The sequence below is a fragment of the Schistocerca nitens genome, chromosome 9 (genome assembly GCF_023898315.1).
Source record: "Schistocerca nitens isolate TAMUIC-IGC-003100 chromosome 9, iqSchNite1.1, whole genome shotgun sequence".
Classification (NCBI taxonomy): domain Eukaryota; kingdom Metazoa; phylum Arthropoda; class Insecta; order Orthoptera; family Acrididae; genus Schistocerca; species Schistocerca nitens.
In genome coordinates, this window is record NC_064622.1 from 414096746 (window position 1) to 414117131 (window position 20386).

Below are 20386 nucleotides of genomic sequence, written 5' to 3' on the forward strand. Positions count from 1 at the left end.
ATAGATTGTTGATGCGTAATCTCCTACAAAGCTAAAAACGTGGCAGCGGTTTCCATGCTACACTCAAAAGTACACCTGGCCATTAAAATTGCTACACCACGAAGATCACGTGCTACAAACGCGAAATTTAACCGACAGGAAGAAGATCCTGTGATATTCAAATGATTAGCTTTTCACAGCATTCACATAAGGTTGGCGCCGGTGGCGACACCTACAATGTGCTGACATGAGGAAAGTTTCCAACCGATTTCCCATACACAAACAGCAGTTGACCGGCGTTTCCTGGTGAAACGTTGTTGTGATGCCACGTCTGAGGAGGAGAAATGCGTACCACCACGTTTCAGACTTTGATAAAGGTCGGATTGCAGCCTACCGCGATTGCGGTTTATCGCATCGCGACATTGCTGCTCTCGTTGGTCGAGATCCAATGACTGTTAGCAGAATATGGAATCGGTGGGTTCAGGAGGGTAATACGAAACGCCGTGCTGGATTCCAAGAGCCTCGTATCACCAGCAGTCGAGATGACAGGCATCTTATCCGCATGGCTGTAACGGATCTTGCAGCCACGTCTCGATCCCTGAGTCAACAGATGGGGACGTTGCCAAGACGACAACCACCTGGACGAACAGTTCCACGAAGTTTTGCAGCAGCATGGACTATCAGCTCGGAGACCATGGCTGCGGTTACCCTTGACGCTGCATCAAACAGGAGCGCCTGCGATGGTGTACTCAACGACGAACCTGGGTGCACGAATGGCAAAACGTCATTTTTTCGGATGAATCCAGGGTCTGTTTACAGCATCATGATGGTCGCATCCGTGTTTCGCGACATCGCGGTGAACGCACATTGTAAGAGTGTATTCGTCATCGCCATACTGGCGTATCACCCAGCGTGATGTTATGGGGTGCCATTGGTTACACGTGTCGGTCACCTCTTGTTCGCATTTACGGCACTTTGAACAGTGGACGTTACGTTTCAGATGTGTTACGACCCGTGGCTCTACCCTTCATTCGGTCCCTGCGAAACATTTCAGCAGGATAATGCACGACCGCATGTTGCAGGTTCTGTACGGGCCTTTCTGGATACAGAAAATGTTAGACGGCTGCCCTGGCCAGCACATTCTCCATATCTCTCACCAATTGAAAACGTCTGGTCAATGGTGGCCGAGCAACTGTCTCGTCACAATACGCCAGTCACTACTCTTGATGAACCGTGGTATCGTGTGGAAGCTGCACCGGCAGCTGTACCTGTACACGCCATCCAAGCTCTGTTTGGCTCAATGCCCAGGCGTATCAAAGCCCTTATTTCGGCCAGAGTTGCTCTGGGTACTGATTTCTCAGGATATATGCACCGAAATTGCGTGAAAATGTAATCACATGTCAGTTCTAGTATATTTGTCCAATGAATACGCGTTCACTATCAGCATTTCTTCTTGGTGTAGCAATTTTAATGGCCAGTAGTATATGAAATGTCCTGGCTGCGTCAATCAATGCAAACAAAAAGTAATGCTAATAAACGCTTTACAAGTTCCTCAACTAAAACGTGGGCAGTAGTGGCCGCTCTGGCTCGATACGTTTATTTTCCTGGTGTGGGATGACGAGAGCATGTGTCGTGCTTGCAGTGTGGTGCTGCCGGCTGTCTGCGTCTTTCCTATGCGGCGTGGCGCTGGGCTTCGCGGCGGCCACGCTAGACTTCCGCAGCTCGTCGGCGTGGCTGCAGCAGCAGCTGCAGGCGGCCCTCGCCGGAGACTTCCCGCAGTACGAGTACGAATACGAGTACGAGTGGTCCACGCTGGCCGCTTCGGACGTTCCAGCGAGGGCACTGCCCACCCTTCCTCCGGCTCGACGCAAGCCAGGTGAGTGCTGCCGTAGAATTCATGTGTCTGGGCACAGTGCTATGTTATGCTCCCGGCCTCTAAAGCGCTTCGTCTCCATTCTTGAAGCGAAAAATGTTCGGATACGATCGTTTCGTGAGACAACCTTAAATTGTTTTAGGACCGTGTCGACGATCACAAAATTATCTGTATTGTCTCTCCTCCTTGCAATATTTCAGATAAAATAAGGCTTACCTCAGATATTTGCATGTCTCCTTGGCTGTTTAGCATCGGGCTCGCAACCTACAGCAGGTTTTTGAATACTGGCTTTTTTTTTTTTTAAATAACAGAGAGGGGAGATTGAGAAGGTTACAGACGACGTATAGTTCAATCCAAAACGACGGAGCCTTCCTAGTGTAGGAAAAAATGCGAATAGATCATCCACATCCATACTCCGCAAGCCATCTGACGGTGTGTGGCGGAGGGTACCTTGAGTACCTCTATCTGTTCTCCCTTCTATTCCAGTCTCGTATTGTTCGTGGAAAGGAGGATTGTCGGTATGCCTGTGTGTGGGCTCTAATCTCTCTGATTTTATCCTCACGGTCGCTTCGCGAGATATACGTAGGAGGGAGCAATATACTGCTTGACTCCTCGGTGAAGGTATGTTCTCGAAACTTCAACAAAAGCCCGTACCGAGCTACTGAGCGTCTCTCCTGCAGAGTCTTCCACTGGAGTTTATCTACCATCTGCTTAACGCTTTCGCGATTACTAAATGATCCTGTAACGAAGCGCGCTGCTCTCCGTTGGATCTTCTCTATCTCTTCTATCAACCCTATCTGGTACGGATCCCACACTGCTGAGCAGTATTCAAGCAGTGGGCGCACTGTAACCTATTTCCTTTGTTTTCGGATTGCATTTCCTTAGCATTCTTCCAATGAATCTGTCTGGCATCTGCTTCGCTGACGATCAACTTTATACGATCAATCCATTTTAAATCACTCCTAATGCGCACTCCCAGATAATTTATGGAATTAACTGCTTCCAGTTGCTGACCTGCTATATTGTAGCTAAATGATAAGGGATCTTTCTTCCTATGTAATCACAGCACATTACACTTGTCTACATGGAGATTCAATTGCCATTCCTTGCACCATGCGTCAATTCACTGCAGATCCTCCTGCATTTCAGTACAATTTTCCATTGCTACAACCTCTCGATATACCACAGCATCATCCGCAAAAAGCCTCAGTGAACTTCCGATGTCATCCACAAGGTCATTTATGTATATTGTGAATAGCAACGGTCCTACGACACTCCCCTGCGGCACACCTGAAATCACTCTTCCTTCGGAAGACTTCTCTCCATTGAGAATGACATGCTTTCTGTTATCTAGGAACTCTTCAATCCAATCACACAATTGGTCTGATAGTCCATACGCTCTTACTTTGTTCATTAACCGACTCTGGGGAACTGTATCAAACGCCTTGCGGAAGTCAAGAAACACGGCATCTACCTGGGAATCAGTGTCTATGGCCCTCTGAGTCTCGTGGACGAATAGCGCGAGCTGGGTTTCACACGATCGTCTTTTTCGAAACCCATGCTGATTCCTACAGAGTAGATTTCTAATCTCCATACTCGAACATAATACGTGTTCGAAAATTCTCCAACTGATAGAGGTTAGAGATATATGTCCATAGTTCTGCACATCTGTTCGACGTCCCTTCTTGAAAACAGGGATGACCTGTGCCCTTTTCCAATCCTTTGGAACGCTACGCTCTTCTAGAGACCTACGGTACACCGCTGCAGGGGGGGGGGGGGGGGGCGGCAACGGGAAGAACCAAGCTATCCACGAGAGAATAACACACACAAGCACACAAAGAAAATAAGGGTCAGTGTTTGTTCCAGCTCTCAAGGAAAATTACTAGACGTGTCGAGAGAGAACTAATCCGAAAGAAATAAGAGAGGTGAAACTTCCTGGCAGATTAAAACTGTGTGCCCGACCGAGACTCGAACTCGGGACCTTTGCCTTTCGCGGGCAAGCGCTCTACCAACTGAGCTACCGAAGCACGACTCACGCCCGGTACTCACAGCTTTACTTCTGCCAGTATCTCGTCTCCTACCTTCCAAACTTTACAGAAGCTCTCCTGCGAACCTTGCAGAACTAGCACTCCTGAAAGAAAGGATATAGCGGAGACATGGCTTAGCCACAGCCTGGGGGATGTTTCCAGAATGAGATTTTCACTCTGCAGCGGAGTGTGCGCTGATATGAAACTTCCGGGCAGATTAAAACTGTGTGCCCGACCGAGACTCGAACTCGGGACCTTTGCCTTTCGCGGGCAAGCGCTCTACCAACTGAGCTACCGAAGCACGACTCACGCCCGGTACTCACAGGTCCCGAGTTCGAGTCTCGGTCGGGCACACAGTTTTAATCTGCCAGGAAGTTTCATATCAGCGCACACTCCGCTGCAGAGTGAAAATCTCATTCTGGAAATAAGAGAGGTGTTCAGTAAGTAATGCAACACATTTTTTCTCGAAAAATTTTGATTGAAAAAATCTTGAGTTTTAACTCACACGATGCGGCCTGGTACTGAGAGAAGCTAACACACATGTCATATGTAGCAGTAGCCGAGTATGCGCTCTTACTAAAACAAGCCTTACTTTCTTACCCGAATTAGTAGGCTGAGTGAGTGTTTGTAGTTTGTTATGCTTGTTAGTTAAGACACCTTAGTGGAATGAGATGCAACACTTTCACGGGACTTGCTTCTTTCCATGTTTTTTTTATCTGGGAGGACGACGGTACAGATCCATGTCCGGTCATCGATTTGAGTTTTCCGTGATTTCGCTTGAAGTCTTGTCAAATGGCGCCCACAAAGGCCAAAGATCAGAAAGTTCTTTTTAAACATTTTTGACTAGTTTTCTTTGTTTTCGAGGGTGCTGAATCCGAATTTTCAAAGTTACACCAAAATTTCGATTCGGAAATGGGCTAAGAATGAAAAAAACACGAAAAATGCTACTTTTACGGTTTTTTCGTTTATAAATTTAGAAATGACGCAATTTTAGGCAAAGCTGATTTATGAAAATACAGGAAAAATTTCCGACGAGATATGTCCCAATGGCCATTTTCGTTAGAGCAACTGTATGGCATGTAGCGCGAGTCCACTAACGTCACGATGTTGTTAGAGTGGCTGGTAGTTGATAGGTGATTGGGCTGTATAGAGAGAGAGAGAGATACATCATTGAGACGCCCGCTAAACCAGAAGGGCAGAACAGGTGATTAGGACTGTGGAAAGGGCCAAATAATGTCAGTCAGGTTCACTCAAAATTGTAATTTATTGTAATTTAATAACACCTTTAAGGGGCTCCGGAAAGGCTCAAAATCATGAAAAGTTCAATTTTTACTTTTTTGCGTTTTCTGAATCTGCAGACTATTACCTTTTAATAGATATATAATTTATTCAATTCCGAAGACTAGAACTATTTTTAAATTTTTTTTGAAATGTGTTCTACATGGGCGTGACCCACTGTGGCGCTGTTAAACTGCTGTCAAATGGTGTTATTATTAACGTCCGTGTTCATCAGGTACATTTTAGTGATGTGAGATAAAGTATGTGTTGTGGCTAACCTGTGATGGTTCAATATATATCGCTGGTGTGATTGTCGATTGTTTCCTGATTATTTACTGTGTCGTTATCTCGAAAATATTCGTAATGAATTCTGTTTCTTGAGTCTCTGTTTTGTTGAAGTATAATAATGAGTAAAAGTAAAGTTATTAGAAATCCTCTGAAGGCTTTTAAGAAAAGGAGAAATGTTGGAAAGTCAAAGGTATTTAGAAATATGGGAATGAAGATAGGTTCTAACATGGTACGAGCGATGCTTGCTTTAGACAAGGAACGCCTTCGGGCTGCAGACAGGGCTTTAAAGAGTCTAGAAATACAAGCAAGAGTAAACAGGAGGAGGAACAAGAGGAAGCTGGAGGAGGAGTTTGCAGAGGATGAAGATAATCCATCCTATGGACCTGGAATGCACTAAAAAGTTAATCCAATCTTTGTCGCTCGATTCCCAAAACTTTTATTTTCTCATACTAATTACATGTTTTCTAAGGATCTTGCAAACATATTTGTTTCAAACTTTCAGTAAATGTTACACAGTACCTTCTGCATAATTTAACACAGCCTTTTTCCAAAAAACTATATTTTTGAATATATAAATAAAAAATTGCAAAAAAATGTTGTGAATTTTCATTACAATCGAAAAAAAAAACATCTTTAATAACTGAACTAAAATTTTGTAAAATCCCTGTGTTAAGTTGTAGCCCATATTCCAATAAATAATCTGTAAAAAGTTCAACTTCCTACCTCAAATACTTTGTGAGGAAAGATGTAATTTATAAGCGTTATTTTAACATTGCAAGTATAGGGCGTTCCGGAGCCCCTTAAACCAAAACGGCACATAGACTAACCTTCAAAACTAAGGTTTCCAAAAGGCAATTATTTCATGGCTGAAGGCCTCCAAACAAGAAATCTTAAAAATCAACAAAATAAACATAAAATAATTAAAATATGCATGGTATCACAGCTAGGCTGGAAAGCCTTAAGGCAAAATTAGATAGAACAAACATATGCAACTTGCAATACAAGCGGCTGAGGGCCACAATTAAATTTGAAAATTTTAAAATATATTACCATAATCTTTTAAGCCAGAAGGCCGCAATGTTTTTGCTTAAAGGGTAATTTCAAGAGGCTTAAGGCCCACAATTGATTTTTCAAAATTCAAAAAACATTAAGTCCATTAAAAACCAGAATTTTTAAATCATTGGCTATGATAGATTATTAACAGAGAATTAAACATCGGTGAGAAGGACAGTGAAGAAAACGGCATTCAGAAGCCTCCAGCCAGGGAGGTCGGTCTGCCCTCGTTCACTTAGGCGAGACAGGTGGTGAGCACAATTACACTTGATCCGTCGGAACCCAACCAGGGGACAGCCACGACCGACCGACACGACGACTTGCTTGGTACAAATCAGTACCTGAGAACTCACACGTAAGGTTATGAATGTTATTATCCACAATGGAGTATGTATTAGCTGTCAAAATTACCATGTTGGACAGCGACAACAGGTGACGAAAGGACGCTGCCTGAAATTACGTTGGTGGCCAGGGCAGCTAACCAGAACTCTAACGGCCATAAGGCAGAAAATTGCGCTGGTACACTTGAATTTTAAATAAAAAAGAACGCTGCCTGAATTTACGTCAGTAGCCAGGGCAGGTAACCAGAACACTAACGGCCACAAGGCAGAAAATTCCGCTGGTGCACTCGAATTGTAGTCAACCAATATAGTGAATTGCACCGCATGGCGGCTAAATTTCAGCAATAGAAACACTGTGTTGCTCACAGGAAAACCTCCCCAACAGCGAACCACCGAAACGAACCGCACAACATGAATGCACGTGGCTTGGGTAGTTGAAACCACTACTCAACTTTGACGTCCTGGGTCGGTGAACCACAAAGCTCGTAGCAATCGGACAGCTCCACACACGCTCCGACACTGCGCAGGGACCACCAGCGGATCCAGCCGACTGCACCGCGCGGAGGTAACTTCCCTGGTCCGCAGCAACCGACCGATTACCCTCAGAATGCCAACAACATCTAAAATAGTCGTCAGTGGAAATAACGCCAACTACACACACAACCTGACAAACACTTGCACGAAGACACACACACACACACACACACACACACACACAGCCGACTCGTGAACGACCGGAGAGTCAAAACGCGTCGTCCGGTAGGACGACCGACCGACGATCCACCAAGACCGTGGCGCGGCTCAAGTGATGCGTGGCGGCAATGGTCGGGCGGACTGCGCTCCAGACACGTTCTGACTGACTGGCAGACCCGAACTCGCGACACGAACTGCTTACGACAGACAACGACCGGGAAGTAATAGCTGTCTAGCAAAGATACTACGAGAGGGGATATATCGATACGCGCCGATAACGCCGCTCACGGTCAGGCAAAGCAGCAACTTAGTGAGGTGGAAGTACGTTAAAAACAGGGTGTAAAATACATGGCGGGAACACGAGCCACGCACGGCTCAATTATGCACTGACTTTGATATCAGTTTGAGACAAGGTTTGTGTGTTAATAACATTGTTTACTCGGTCGATAAGTGCACTTGAAGCTCATGTGTGTGCCGCAATGTGGCATGCATGTCATATTACACAGATTAGATGTCAGCAAGACATGGCTTGTCGGAACAAGCAAAACGCTCAGTCAGTGTGTTCAGCATTGCTGATGCCTGCATTATGACACTTGACAAGAATCGGAGCACAATTTAAAAGTGGAAGATACCCGTAATTAATTTCAGGGACCACGCGCCGTTCGAGAATGGAACGGTAGAGAGACTGCTTGAAGGTGGTTCATTGAACCCTCGACCAGGCACTTTATTGCGAATGGCAGATGAATAACGTAGACGTAGATGAGGTAATAGGTTGACAGCGTCCCACGGACGCAAAGCCTGTGCAACTCGTGGAAGAGCAACAGCTGGTCCTGCAGCGGCAGTTGTAACAGCAAGTCAAACAGCAATTTCAAGAAAGACTGAACTGCTCTGACAGAAAACCCATCCAAGCTGTGGTCACTACCCAGACGGAGAGCCACATACCCACGTTCTCGCCGTTTAACGACGCCAATGAGGAGTGGTACACGCATTTCCAGCCGCTGAAACAGCACTTCGCCACTTTTCGGGTTTCGGATGACGCAGTCGTCGCTCTTCCTTTCTTGAGCCTCTCCAGAGACGTTTTTCTTACTAAAGTTGGCTCCTCTCGAATGCTGTTGCGCTCACATTCGAAGAGAAGTGTTAGTTACTGCCAAATTATTATTCTCAACGTTTCCATGTTGTCTCATCGTACCCGGAGCTCCATCAATAAAGCAAGCAACCTGGTCAGTCGTACTGCTCGCGGGTAATGGATTTGCAGGGGTTGAGTGGACATTGCGATTGTATGAACGCCGGCTGCAAAACGTCATACGCAGATGTTTTCATTCGAGAGGTAGTGGTCCAAGTGACAACAGATCTGGAAGTATGCACTGCAGCCTTTACACTAGACAATCCTTCCTTGCACGCTTTTTTGAAAATAGTGCACTCTCTTTAGAGATTACGCAGGTGGCAAATGAATGCCTCACGGCTCGATTCCAAGTAGCAGAGTTCCAGCCTCAGTGGCCTCTGAACGGCCTGTCACGTCCCGTTGGCGTAAGCAGTAGGGTCTCCAGTCATGGCCTGACTCCTTCACAGCACACCTACATGCAAACTGTCCGGATCGCTGGGCGCTCTGCACGTATTGTGGGAAAGATGGACATATCCAAACTGTCGTCAGCTGTTGGGACAGTTGGATGCCACCCCCCCCCCTCCCAACAAGCATCAGTGGATGATGAGTGAACCTCAGGCAATTGTTTCTCAGGGCGATTCTTCTGCGACTAAGTTTATCGACCTCATGACTGCAAACCAGGAAGTCCATTTCCAGATGGACAAGGAGGCTACCGTTTCTTTGTTTAATCTCAAGATGCATGCTCATCTTGGTTCTCCTGACTTGGTCACTCCCTCCTGTACCTTAATTGTGTATGATACAGTCAAATTCTCCTCTGGTGTCAATGCAGTATACAAAAAGGTCGTACAGCTGATGACTGTTTGCTGTAGATAGTCACACAGATGGCAACATTTTTGGTCTGGATGCCTTTTTGCTCTTTGTGTTGTCCACTGCTGATGAGGTTCAGGTTGTTCAGACATGGCTCTCTTCCATGAGCTCGACAACCTCTGTACTGTCTTCACATCTCTAATTCCCCCCTGCGGGTCCGGGGTAAGAATAGGCCCGAGGTATTCCTGCCTGTCGTAAGAGGCGACTAAAAGGAGTTTCAACCGTTTTGGCCTTCCATGTGATGGTCCCCCTTGGGGTTTGACCTCCATTTTTCAAAATTCTACAGAAGTACGAGCCTTTTGGGGAAGGACACCTTACGTGGTGTACCACTGGTCCTAAGTGCACTAAGACCTTGGCACTCAGCATTGTACCGGCGTTGTAACCATACCCATTATTCCTCAAATTGGGCCTAAACGCCTGATGGGTTGTACAAGTTACGCCCATAGTGCGTCCCCATCTGCACCTACGATCATGATGGACTTTCCATGGCACCAGAAATCCAGCACGGTAGCCAGCCCGTTGTGGTGGGGTCGTCATGTACCCTCTAGGTTGTAGCCCCCTGACAACACAGGGATCGTACTGCCGATACCTGAGCTGCACCCTCCCCATGTCGGCCAAGGAGTAGATGCCCGTCTCCTTGGGGCATCAGGACTCCCGGCAACGGTCATCCTGCCAGGTGGCCCTTGCTGAGGCTGGGTGGCGCCCGTGGGGAGGGACCCTGGTCGGAGTGGGTGGTATCGGGGCAGACGTCAACACGTATCAGGTCGCTCTGCGGCCGAGTCTTTCAAACGAAAAGGTACCGTTTCTAGTTCTGGTTCTCCTGCCCTTTCCCCCTTGGCCACTCCCTGGGAGGAGGGACAGGCCCGCCGGCTTGGGGCGAAGTACTTCCCCCGCTATTTGGTCTGTTCTCGAACCAATGGGGGGTCGTTCGCCACCTCCAAGCCCATGTTCTTTGTTCAGCACATTGAGGACATCTTCGGGGAAATCGAGGCTCTCAGCAAGATGCGTTCAGGGTCCGTTCTTATCAAGACCACCTCCGCCACACAGTCGGCGGCGCTCCAGGCGTGTGACCGCCTAGGGGACATCCCAGTGTCCATTGTCCCGCATCTGGCACTAAATAGGACGCAGGGGGTTATTTTTCATCGTGACCTCCTGCTACAATCTGATGAGCAGCTCAGGGCCAACCTGGAGCGCCAAGGCGTGCATTTCGTCCGGCGAGTCCAGCGCGGCCCCAAAGACCGTCGCATCGACACTGGGGCCGTTATCCTCACCTTCGAGGGGGACGTTCTCCCAGAGAAGGTAAAGGTGATGTGCTACCGGTGCGACGTGCGACCCTACGTCCCGCCTCCTATGCGCTGTTTTCGGTGTTTGCACTTTGGGCACATGTCGTCACGGTGTGAGGCTGAGCCCCTTTGTGGCGATTGTGGACGTCCTCTTCGTGAGGAACATACATGCACCCCACCACCTCGGTGCATTAATTGTCCTGGCATCCACTCGCCTAGATCCTCAGACTGCCCCGCATATCAGAAGGAGAAGAAGATACAAGAACTCAAAACTTTGGATCGGCTCTCTTATTCTGAGGCCAGGAAGAAGTATGACCGCCTCCATCCCGTGCCGTTGACCACTTCGTTTGCCTCAGTTGTGTCCACTCCTTCCGCGGTATCCTCACCCCTATCCTGTCCCCCCTCCGCCTCCTCCGCCCATCAGGGGGCTCTGCCTCCGCCTCCCAAATCCCTCCCTTCCAAATCCTCCTCCCCCGTGGCCCCTGCCCCCTCTGCCCCAGGGGCCACCCTTCCTCCTCCTCCTCTCCCCCCCGCCACCTGAGAAGCGATCCTCTTCTCAGGCATCCATCGGGGAAACGTTCCGGACCCCAGCTTCCGAGGTCCGGCGTTCCAAAACGGACCCCGCGCGTGAGGACCTTCTTCGGGTCCAGCCCACCATCCCTGTGCCTCCTCGGCCTTCCAAAAAGGCCTCCAAGAAGAAGTCTCTATCCCCCTCTCCACCCCGGCGCATTTCGTCTGACGCTCCATCCGTGAGTCGCTGCTCCCGGCCGTCCTCAGTTTCGCCGGGACGCTCTGCTGCCAGGCGCTCAGCTGGCCTCTCGTCGGCAAATGATGCTGCCCCTCCTACACAACCAGGGACAGTGGCCGCAGCTGGCGACGACTCGATGGAACCGGATCCGCCTCCCGCCGGTTGTAGCGTTGTTCCCTCGCAACCTGGCCCTCCGCGGCCGTCGAGGTGACCAGCTCTTCCCCCGTCTCATTCCCCCAACTTTTTGACTAGCGATGGCCTTGTTACATTGGAACATAAGAGGTATTCGATCTAATCGGGAGGAATTACAACTGCTCCTCCGCCTGCACTGTCCGCTCGTCCTTGGTCTCCAGGAAACCAAGTTGCGCCCGACTGACCGTATTGCCTTTACCCACTATACCTCAGAGCGATATGACCTCACCCCTGTGGACGGTATCCCAGCTCATGGTGGGGTCATGTTGCTCGTTCGGGACGATGTCTATTACCATCCCATCCCATTGACCACCCCACTCCAAGCAATAGCTGTCCGTATTACTCTTTCTGCTTTTACTTTTTCAGTTTGTACCATCTACACTCCATCGTCATCTGCTGTTAGTCGGGCTGACATGATGCACCTGATCGTTCAGCTTCCCCGTTTTTATTGTTTGGCGACTTCAATGCCCATCATCCCCTATGGGGCTCTCCTGCATCCTGTCAAAGAGGCTCACTCTTGGCGGATGTCTTCAACCATCTCAATCTTGTCTGCCTCAATACCGGCGCCCCGACTTTCCTCTCGGACTCTACTCATACCTACTCCCACTTGGACCTCTCGATCTGTTCTACCACTCTTGCCCGTCGGTTCAAGTGGTATGTCCTTTCTGACACCTATTCGAGCGACCACTTCCCCTGTGTCGTTCGTCTCCTGCACCACACCCCATCCCCACGTCCTTCGCGCTGGAACATACCGATATCTGACTGGGGACTTTACTCCTCTCTGGCGACCTTTCCGGACCACGATTTTCTCAGTTGTGACAGTCAGGTCGAATACCTCACGGCTGTTATCATCAATGCTGCCGAACGTTCGATTCCTCGTACTACCTCTTCTTCACGTCTCGTTTCCGTCCCCTGGTGGAACGAGGCTTGTAGGGATGCTATCCGTGCTCGACGACGTGCTTTACGCACCTTTCGCCGCCATCCTACGTTGGCGAATTGTATTGAATACAAACGACTCCGAGCGCAATGCCGTAGAGTCATCAAAGACAGCAAAAAAGCTTGTTGGGCCTCTTTCACCAGCTCCTTTAACAGTTTTACTCCCTCTTCCGTCGTTTGGGGTGGCCTGCGCCGGCTGTCGGGCATTAAGGCCCACTCCTCGGTACCTGGCCTGACCTTAGGTCATGAGGTCCTTGTTGATCCTGTGGCTGTCTCCGCCTTTGGCCGCTTTTTCGCGGAGGTTTCAAGCTCCGCCCATTACCACCCTGCCTTCCTTCCCAGGAAAGAGGCAGAAGAGGCTCGGCGACCTTCCTTCCACTCGCTGAATCTGGAAACTTATAATGCCCCCTTTACTATGCGGGAACTCGAACGTGCGCTTGCACTGTCCCGGTCCTCTGCTCAGGGGCCAGATGCCATTCACGTTCAGATGCTGGCACACCTTTCTCCGGCGGGCAAAAGCTTCCTTCTTCATACCTACAATCGCGTCTGGACCGAAGGTCAGGTCCCCATGCGTTGGCGTGACGCCGTCGTTGTTCCTATACCCAAACCCGGGTAGGATAGACACCTTCCTTCTAGTTACCGCCCCATTTCTCTTACAAGCTGTGTCTGTAAGGTGATGGAGCGCATGGTTAATGCTCGGTTAGTCTGGATTCTTGAATCTCGACGGCTACTTACTAATGTCCAATGCGGCTTTCGTCGCCGCCGCTCCGCTGTTGACCACCTTGTGACGTTGTCGACATTGATCATGAACAACTTTTTGCGAAGGCGCCAAACGGTAGCCGTGTTCTTCGACTTGGAGAAGGCTTATGATACCTGTTGGAGAGGAGGTATCCTCCGCACTATGCACGGGTGGGGCCTACGCGGTCGCCTGCCCCTTTTTATTGATTCCTTTTTAACGGATCAAAAGTTTAGGGTACGTGTGGGTTCCGTATTGTCTGACGTCTTCCTCCAGGAGAACGGAGTGCCTCAGGACTCCGTCTTGAGCGTAGCCCTTTTTGCCATCGCGATCAATCCAATTATGGATTGTATTCCACCTAATGTCTCAGGCTCTCTCTTCGTCGATGACTTCGCGATCTACTGCAGTGCCCAGAGAACATGCCTCCTGGAGCGCTGCCTTCAGCGTTGTCTAGACAGCCTCTACTCATGGAGCGTGGCAAATGGCTTCCGGTTCTCCGAAGAGAAGACGGTTTGTATCAACTTTTGGCGATATAAAGCGTTCCTTCCGCCATCCTTACATCTCGGTCCCGTTGTTCTCCCATTCGTGGAAACAACTAAGTTTCTAGGGCTCACGTTGGACAGGAAACTGTGTTGGTCTCCACATGTCTCTTATTTGGCGGCCTGTTGTACATGTTCCCTTAATGTCCTCAGAGTTCTTAGCGGTTCATCTTGGGGAGCGGATCGCACTGTCCTGCTTCGCTTGTATCGGTCCATTGTCCGATCGAAGCTGGATTATGGGAGCTTCGTCTACTCGTCCGCTCGGCCATCCCTCTTACGCCAGCTCAACTCCATCCACCATCGGGGGATACGTCTTGCGACCGGAGCCTTCTACACTAGTCCTGTCGAGAGTCTTTATGCTGAAGCTGCCGAATTACTATTGACCTACCGGAGCGACGTACTGCTGTGTCGGTATGCCTGCCGGCTGTTGTCTATGCCCGACCACCCCTCTTACCAGTCCTTCTTCGCTGATTCTCCCAACCGTCAGTACGGGCTGTATGTGTCTGCCCTGCTGCCCCCCGGAGTCCGCTTCCGTCGCCTGCTTCGACAGTTGGATTTTGCCCTCCCTACCACCTTCAGAGAGGGTGAGAGCCCGACACCACCTTGGCTCCAGGCTCCGGTTCATATTTATCTCGACCTCAGCTCACTCCCGAAGGAGGGTACTCCGGCTGCAGTGTATTGCTCACGGTTTGTCGAACTTCGTGCTCGACTTGCCGGTCACACCTTTATTTACACCGATGGCTCCAAAACTGACGATGGTGTCGGCTGTGCCTTTGTCGTTGGGGCCGCCACCTTTAAATACCGGCTCCTCAACCAATGTTCGAGCTTTACGGCCAAGCTTTTTGCTCTCCATCAGGCCGTTCAGTATGCCCGCCGCCACCGCCATTCATCGTATGTAGTCTGCTCTGACTCACTCAGTGCTCTTCAGAGCCTTGGAGCTCCCTATCCGGTCCATCCCTTGATTCACCGGATACAGCAGTCCCTCCATTCTTTCGCTGATAATGGTTCTCCTGTCAGCTTTCTGTGGGTTCCCGGACATGTAGGAGTGCCTGGGAATGAGGCTGCGGATGCTGCAGCCAAGGCTGCAGTCCTCCTGCCTCGGCCAGCCTCCCATTGTGTCCCGTCATCTGACGTTCGTGGGGATGTATGTAAGAGGCTTGTGTCGTTGTGGTGGGATGCTTGGTCATCCCTCCAAGGAAACAAGCTCCGGGCAGTAAAACTGCTCCCAACTGCTTGGACAACCTCCTCCCGACCATCTCGGCGAGAGGAGGTCCTTCTGACCAGGTTGCGGATTGGGCATTGCCGGTTTAGCCACCGCTACCTGCTCTCCGGTGACCCAGCCCCGCAGTGCCCTTGTGGTCAGGCATTAACAGTGTCCCCGTTTTAGTCAATTTCGTGTTGTCCTGTCACTGCCATCTACTTTACCGGATATTTTAGCTGATGATGCTCGAGCAGCTGCTCGTGTTCTGCGTTTTATAACTTTGACTGGCTTGTCCAAAGACATCTAACCTTTTTACTTATTTTATCTGCATCTTTGTCAGGTCTTTCTGGTGTCCCCCCCTCCCCTTGAGTTTTACTAGATTCCATGTGCTCTAACAACAGTGACTGGGCGCTGATGACCTCAGTAGTTGAGCGCCCTTAAACCCCATCAAAAAAAAAAAAAAAAAACATCTCTAATAGAACGTGGCCTGGGGTGTCCCACTGATCACCTTATGTCCAGACACAGTACCCCATTTCTCTCATGTGTGTCCTATTCTTGTCTCCTTATGGAGGGAGTGATGGCTGGGTGTTGTGTGCTGTCCTTAGGTTAGTTAGGTTTAAGTAGTTCTAAGTTCTAGGGGACTTATGACCACAGCAGTTGAGTCCCATAGTGCTCAGAGCCATTTGAACCTTATGGAGGGAAGTTAAGCGAGAATTCAATCGCCTCCACGAAGCTAGTGTAGTTGAACCTGTTAAAACCAGTGTTTTGGGACATATCCCTGGTGGGACCAAGAAACCAATGGGTGTCTCTGGCTATGTGGTGGTTTTAAATCAGCACTCGGTGCCGAAACACAAATGGAAACCTGTCCCATACCTCATACAGAGGATCTTATCACAAAGCTTATCAGAGGTGAATGTAATGGAATACTCAGCCACTTGCTCATCAAGGAAGGGATCCAGCTATTGCCATTGACTCTCCCCCTTGCCCTCAAATCTTGCACTAGCTGCAGGCTTTTTAAAGAAAGGTGAATTATTATTCTAAGTTTTTTCCACCTTATGTATCTGCTCAATTGATTGCGAAATGACGACGTTCAGATCAAGTGGGCTGCTGATTGAGTGCATTTTCACACGGCCGAAGCATCTGCTGTGTTCCTTGTCTGCCTTTCACCCTTTTCATAGTAGTACCCAATGGTTTTGGCTGCTAATGCTTCTCCCTATGGCACTGGTCCAGTGCTAGTGCAAAGGAATGGTGACATTACTGAACAATGGTTTGCTTATGCGTCAAAGACGCTGACACCTGCTGCAAAGAACTACTCGCAAACCGAAAAAACTTTGGCGATCATTTTTGCCATCAAGTAGTTCTATGTTCACCTGTTTTGGACCAAGTGTACCCACATTAAGGACCACATACCACTAGTAGCACTCTTTGGGCCTCGCTTCCGGCTTCTGAAGCAGATGACGCAGTAGCTTCAGTGTTGGACACTGTTCCTCAGCTCTTATAGTTTTGCCATTAAATACAAGCCCACAGCACAATATGCAAATGCGGATGCCCTCTCTCGTTTCCCTTCAGGGACTGACCCAGTGTTTCACAACCAGGAAATCTCATGTTTCCACGTCGATGTGGAATGACAGAATACCTTGGCTGGATTTCCCAATTGCTCACATCACTGCAGAGGTGCACTGTGACCCTGTTTTACAGTGTCATTCACTATGTGCTCCATGGGTGGCTCACTTATTTTTCGAAATTTGCCAGTCCTGAACTCGGGCCTGTACTCTCCCAATATTTGTCACTTGTCTCCATTGTTTTCCTGCTTGATGTAGGGGCAGATGCTCATAATATTGTCATCCTGTCACCTGCACCCCAAGTTTTGCAACTCCTACATCGTGGGCATTGGGATATGTTGCAGATGAGAACCCTTGAAAGGTGACTTGCCTACTGACCAGAACTGAACAAAAACGGAGAGGCAATGGTGTGCAGCTGTTCTGATTGTGCTTGGAATGAGGCTTCTCCTCCCCAGTCTTTCACCACCTGACCCAACCCCACCCATATCCTTGCGACTGCATACTTAGACGTTTCTGACCTTTCTCTGAGCTCAGTGGCTCATTTTCATGGATGCTTATTCTAACTACTCATACACTGAAGAACTAAAGAAACTGATACACCTGCCTAATGTCGTGTAGGGCCCCTGCAAGCATGAAGAAGTGCTGCAACACAATGTAGTTTGGACTCGATTAATGTCTAAAGTAATGCTGGAGGCAATTGACACCATGAATCCTGCAGGGCTGTCCACAAATCCGTAAGAGTAAAAGATGGTAAAGATCTCTTCTCAACAGTACGTTGCAAGGCATCCCAGATACGCTCAATAATGTTCATGTCTGGGGAGTTTGGTGACCAGTGAAAGTGTGTAAACCCAGAAGTGTGTTGCTGTAGCCAAACTGTAACAGTTTTGGCGTGTGGGGTGTCTCATTGTCCTGCTGGAACTTCCAAGTCCGTCGGAATGCACAATGGACATGAATGAATGCGGGTGATCAGAATGCTTACATACGTGTCATTTATCAGTCTGTCTAGACGTATCAGGGGTCCCATATCACACCAACTGCACACACTCCACACCTTTACAGAGCCTCCACCAGCTTGAGCAGCCCCCTGCTGACAAGCAGAGTCCATGGATTCATGAGATATTCTCCATATCCGTACGCGTCCATCCGCTCAACACAATTTAAAAGGAGACTCGTCTGACTAGGAGACATGTTTCAGCCATCAACAGTCCAATGTCTGTATTGACGAGCCTAGGCGAGGTGTAAAGTTTTGTTGTGCAGTCTCTAGAGTTTACAAGTGGGCCTTCGGCTCTGAAAGCCTATATCAATGTATCGTTGAATAGTTCACACACTGACACTTCCCCCCAGGTGGCTCGCCACTCTTTGGCAGGTTCTTGCTTGGCTACCACTGGGCCCCAGCCTATGCAGCGTTTTTCCCTTCTGTGCTGCATGTCTCTCCTCTTGCTATTCTTTTTCCCCTCCCTTGGGGAACATGTCAGGCGTATTATTGGGAATGTTCTGCATTCTGTCGCTGAGATACGAACTGTCTCGCCATTGTTTTTTGCTCCCTTTTCCTTTCTTTGTTTCCCTTCTCCTCTCGTTCCTCCAATTTGGCGTTTGAGGTTCCTCTTCTTCCTCCCTGTGCGCTCCTGAAGGCCGGCCCATGTGTCTGACACGTAACAGGTGACTGGGTAATTCGTAATTCCCAGCATCGGGTCGACAGGTAGGGTTCGCACGAACCCCCTGGTACAGGCCAGGCCCAGGGAGGGGTGATTGCCTGAGCTGGAACCGTCCCGAATTGCTGATTGGTCCCTCTGTCAGGTGTCAGGGAGGTGTGACCTGAGGTGTGAACAATCACCTAAGGTGGGTGCGCCCCCTTGTGAAGGGGGCCCTCAGTTAGGAGAGTGCCGTCAGAGATTCCTCCTTAGTACCCACTCGCACTCCTCACCTTTGATAGTGGTGCTTCTGTCAAAGCTCAAAGCACACTATGAAATTATCACAGTCTGGCCGTACATTCTGAACCCAATGCGCTGCTACCAGTGTCATCATTTCAACCACACTAGAACATCTTGCCACCCAGCCAAATGTCACCTGTGGTAGGGGTGTGCATGAGGGCGATTGTCCACCTTCTCCTCCACACTGAATCAACTGCAATGGCGGCCATGCCGCCACCTCTCGGGATTGTCCTGTGAATCTTGATGAGCAGGCTATTACAGAGATCTGGGTAAAAGAAAATGTGCCTTACCCAGTGCTCACAAGTTACTGTTTAGTCGCAAACCCTGTGTTCTCCTGTCTGGTACCTATCGTTCTGTTCTTGTTACCCCACGCTCCATGAAGGGCATTGCCATGCAGACATGCGACCTAAAATTCAGGTCCGAGGTTGTGAAATCGCCCAATGTCAAGGTAGCATCACCATCTCCCCGTCCAGCTGTGCAACAAGCTGTCACTCTCGCCTCAATGGGCGCAGACACCATCTACACAAGCGGTAGAACAGGAATACTCCCGTGAAGACTTCTCCATCCCTCCAGCCAAACACCACCAGAGTCTTCCTCTAATTGGAAGGGCTCGAAGAAGTCCACCAAAGGCAAATGGGCTTCTCCTTCGCCAACTCGAAAATCCTCTTTGATGGTGTCACCACATGGTACCTGAGCCTGGCGGGGCACTGTATCACTGGTGCGCACCACCAATCGTTTTTCAGGGTTGGACTCCACAGACCGACCGCACAAGGACACCAATGCTTCTGTGGACCCCATGGAACAGGATCCTCCTGCTTCTGTGCCCTGTAGTAGCGACTCTACACTGGTTGTCTCTCAGCGGTCGCCGAGTTGACACCCTCTAAATCTCTTCCCCATCGTGACTGCCCTCCAATAGAACGCTCATGGCCTTTGGTCCCACAAACCGGATTTATGGCTGCTTTTATCATTGCAGTGTCTCCTTGTACTCAGCCTTCCGGAAACGAAATTGCGCCCTCTTGACCAATTTGAGCTTTCACATTACTTCCCGATTCGTTTTGACCTTCCCCCTGAAGTTGGCATTCCATCTCGTGGGGGCATCATGCTTCTCATATTGGATGACATCCATAGTCAACCCATCTCTCTGACTACCCGTCTTCAAGCTGTTGCATTTCGCCTTTTCTTTGCCTTCCTGACTTTTTCCCTCTGTACCATTTGTCACTCCATCACTCAATGTTACCAGGGCAGTCTTTTGGGCAGCTACCTCCCCAACTTTAATGCGCATCATCCTTTGTGGGGTTCTTCCAGGGCCTGTTAGAGAGGTACCCTCTCAGCTGTCCTTCTTAACCAACTTAACCTCTTCTGCCTTAACACGGGGGCACCCACTTTCCTTTCTGACTCCTTGCACACCTATTCGCATTTGAACCTATCCTTTTGACTGCCCAGCTTGCCAATGTCTTGAGTGGTCTGTTCATTCTGACATGTATCGAGCGACCATTTCCCATGTGCTCAATCATTTGCTGACTCCTACCCCATCTGCGTGCATGCCCAAATGGCAACTTTCTATGACTGACTGGAAGCTTTACTCCTCCCTGGCGACCTTAGAAGTAAAAGATTTCGCCAGTTGTGATGACCAGATGGACTCTCACCAATGTTATCCTTACTGCTGCAGAATGTTCCATTCCTCACACTTCCTCTTTACCGCATCGTGTCCCCATCCGTTTGTGGACAGAGGCATGCCACGATGCAATTCGCGCACG

The 20386-nt window shown here is 49.3% G+C and overlaps 1 protein-coding gene across 2 annotated transcripts in view; it reads left to right on the forward strand.

The window, feature by feature from the left end:
* LOC126203003 (glycoprotein-N-acetylgalactosamine 3-beta-galactosyltransferase 1-like) overlaps positions 1-20386 on the forward strand; it is a 184420-nt gene that overhangs the window by 67412 nt on the left and 96622 nt on the right. For both annotated transcript variants that reach the window (XM_049937201.1, XM_049937203.1), the window contains exon 2: positions 1622-1855. In XM_049937201.1, the coding sequence (XP_049793158.1) occupies positions 1622-1855 (234 nt within the window). The remainder of the gene's footprint in view (positions 1-1621; positions 1856-20386) is intronic.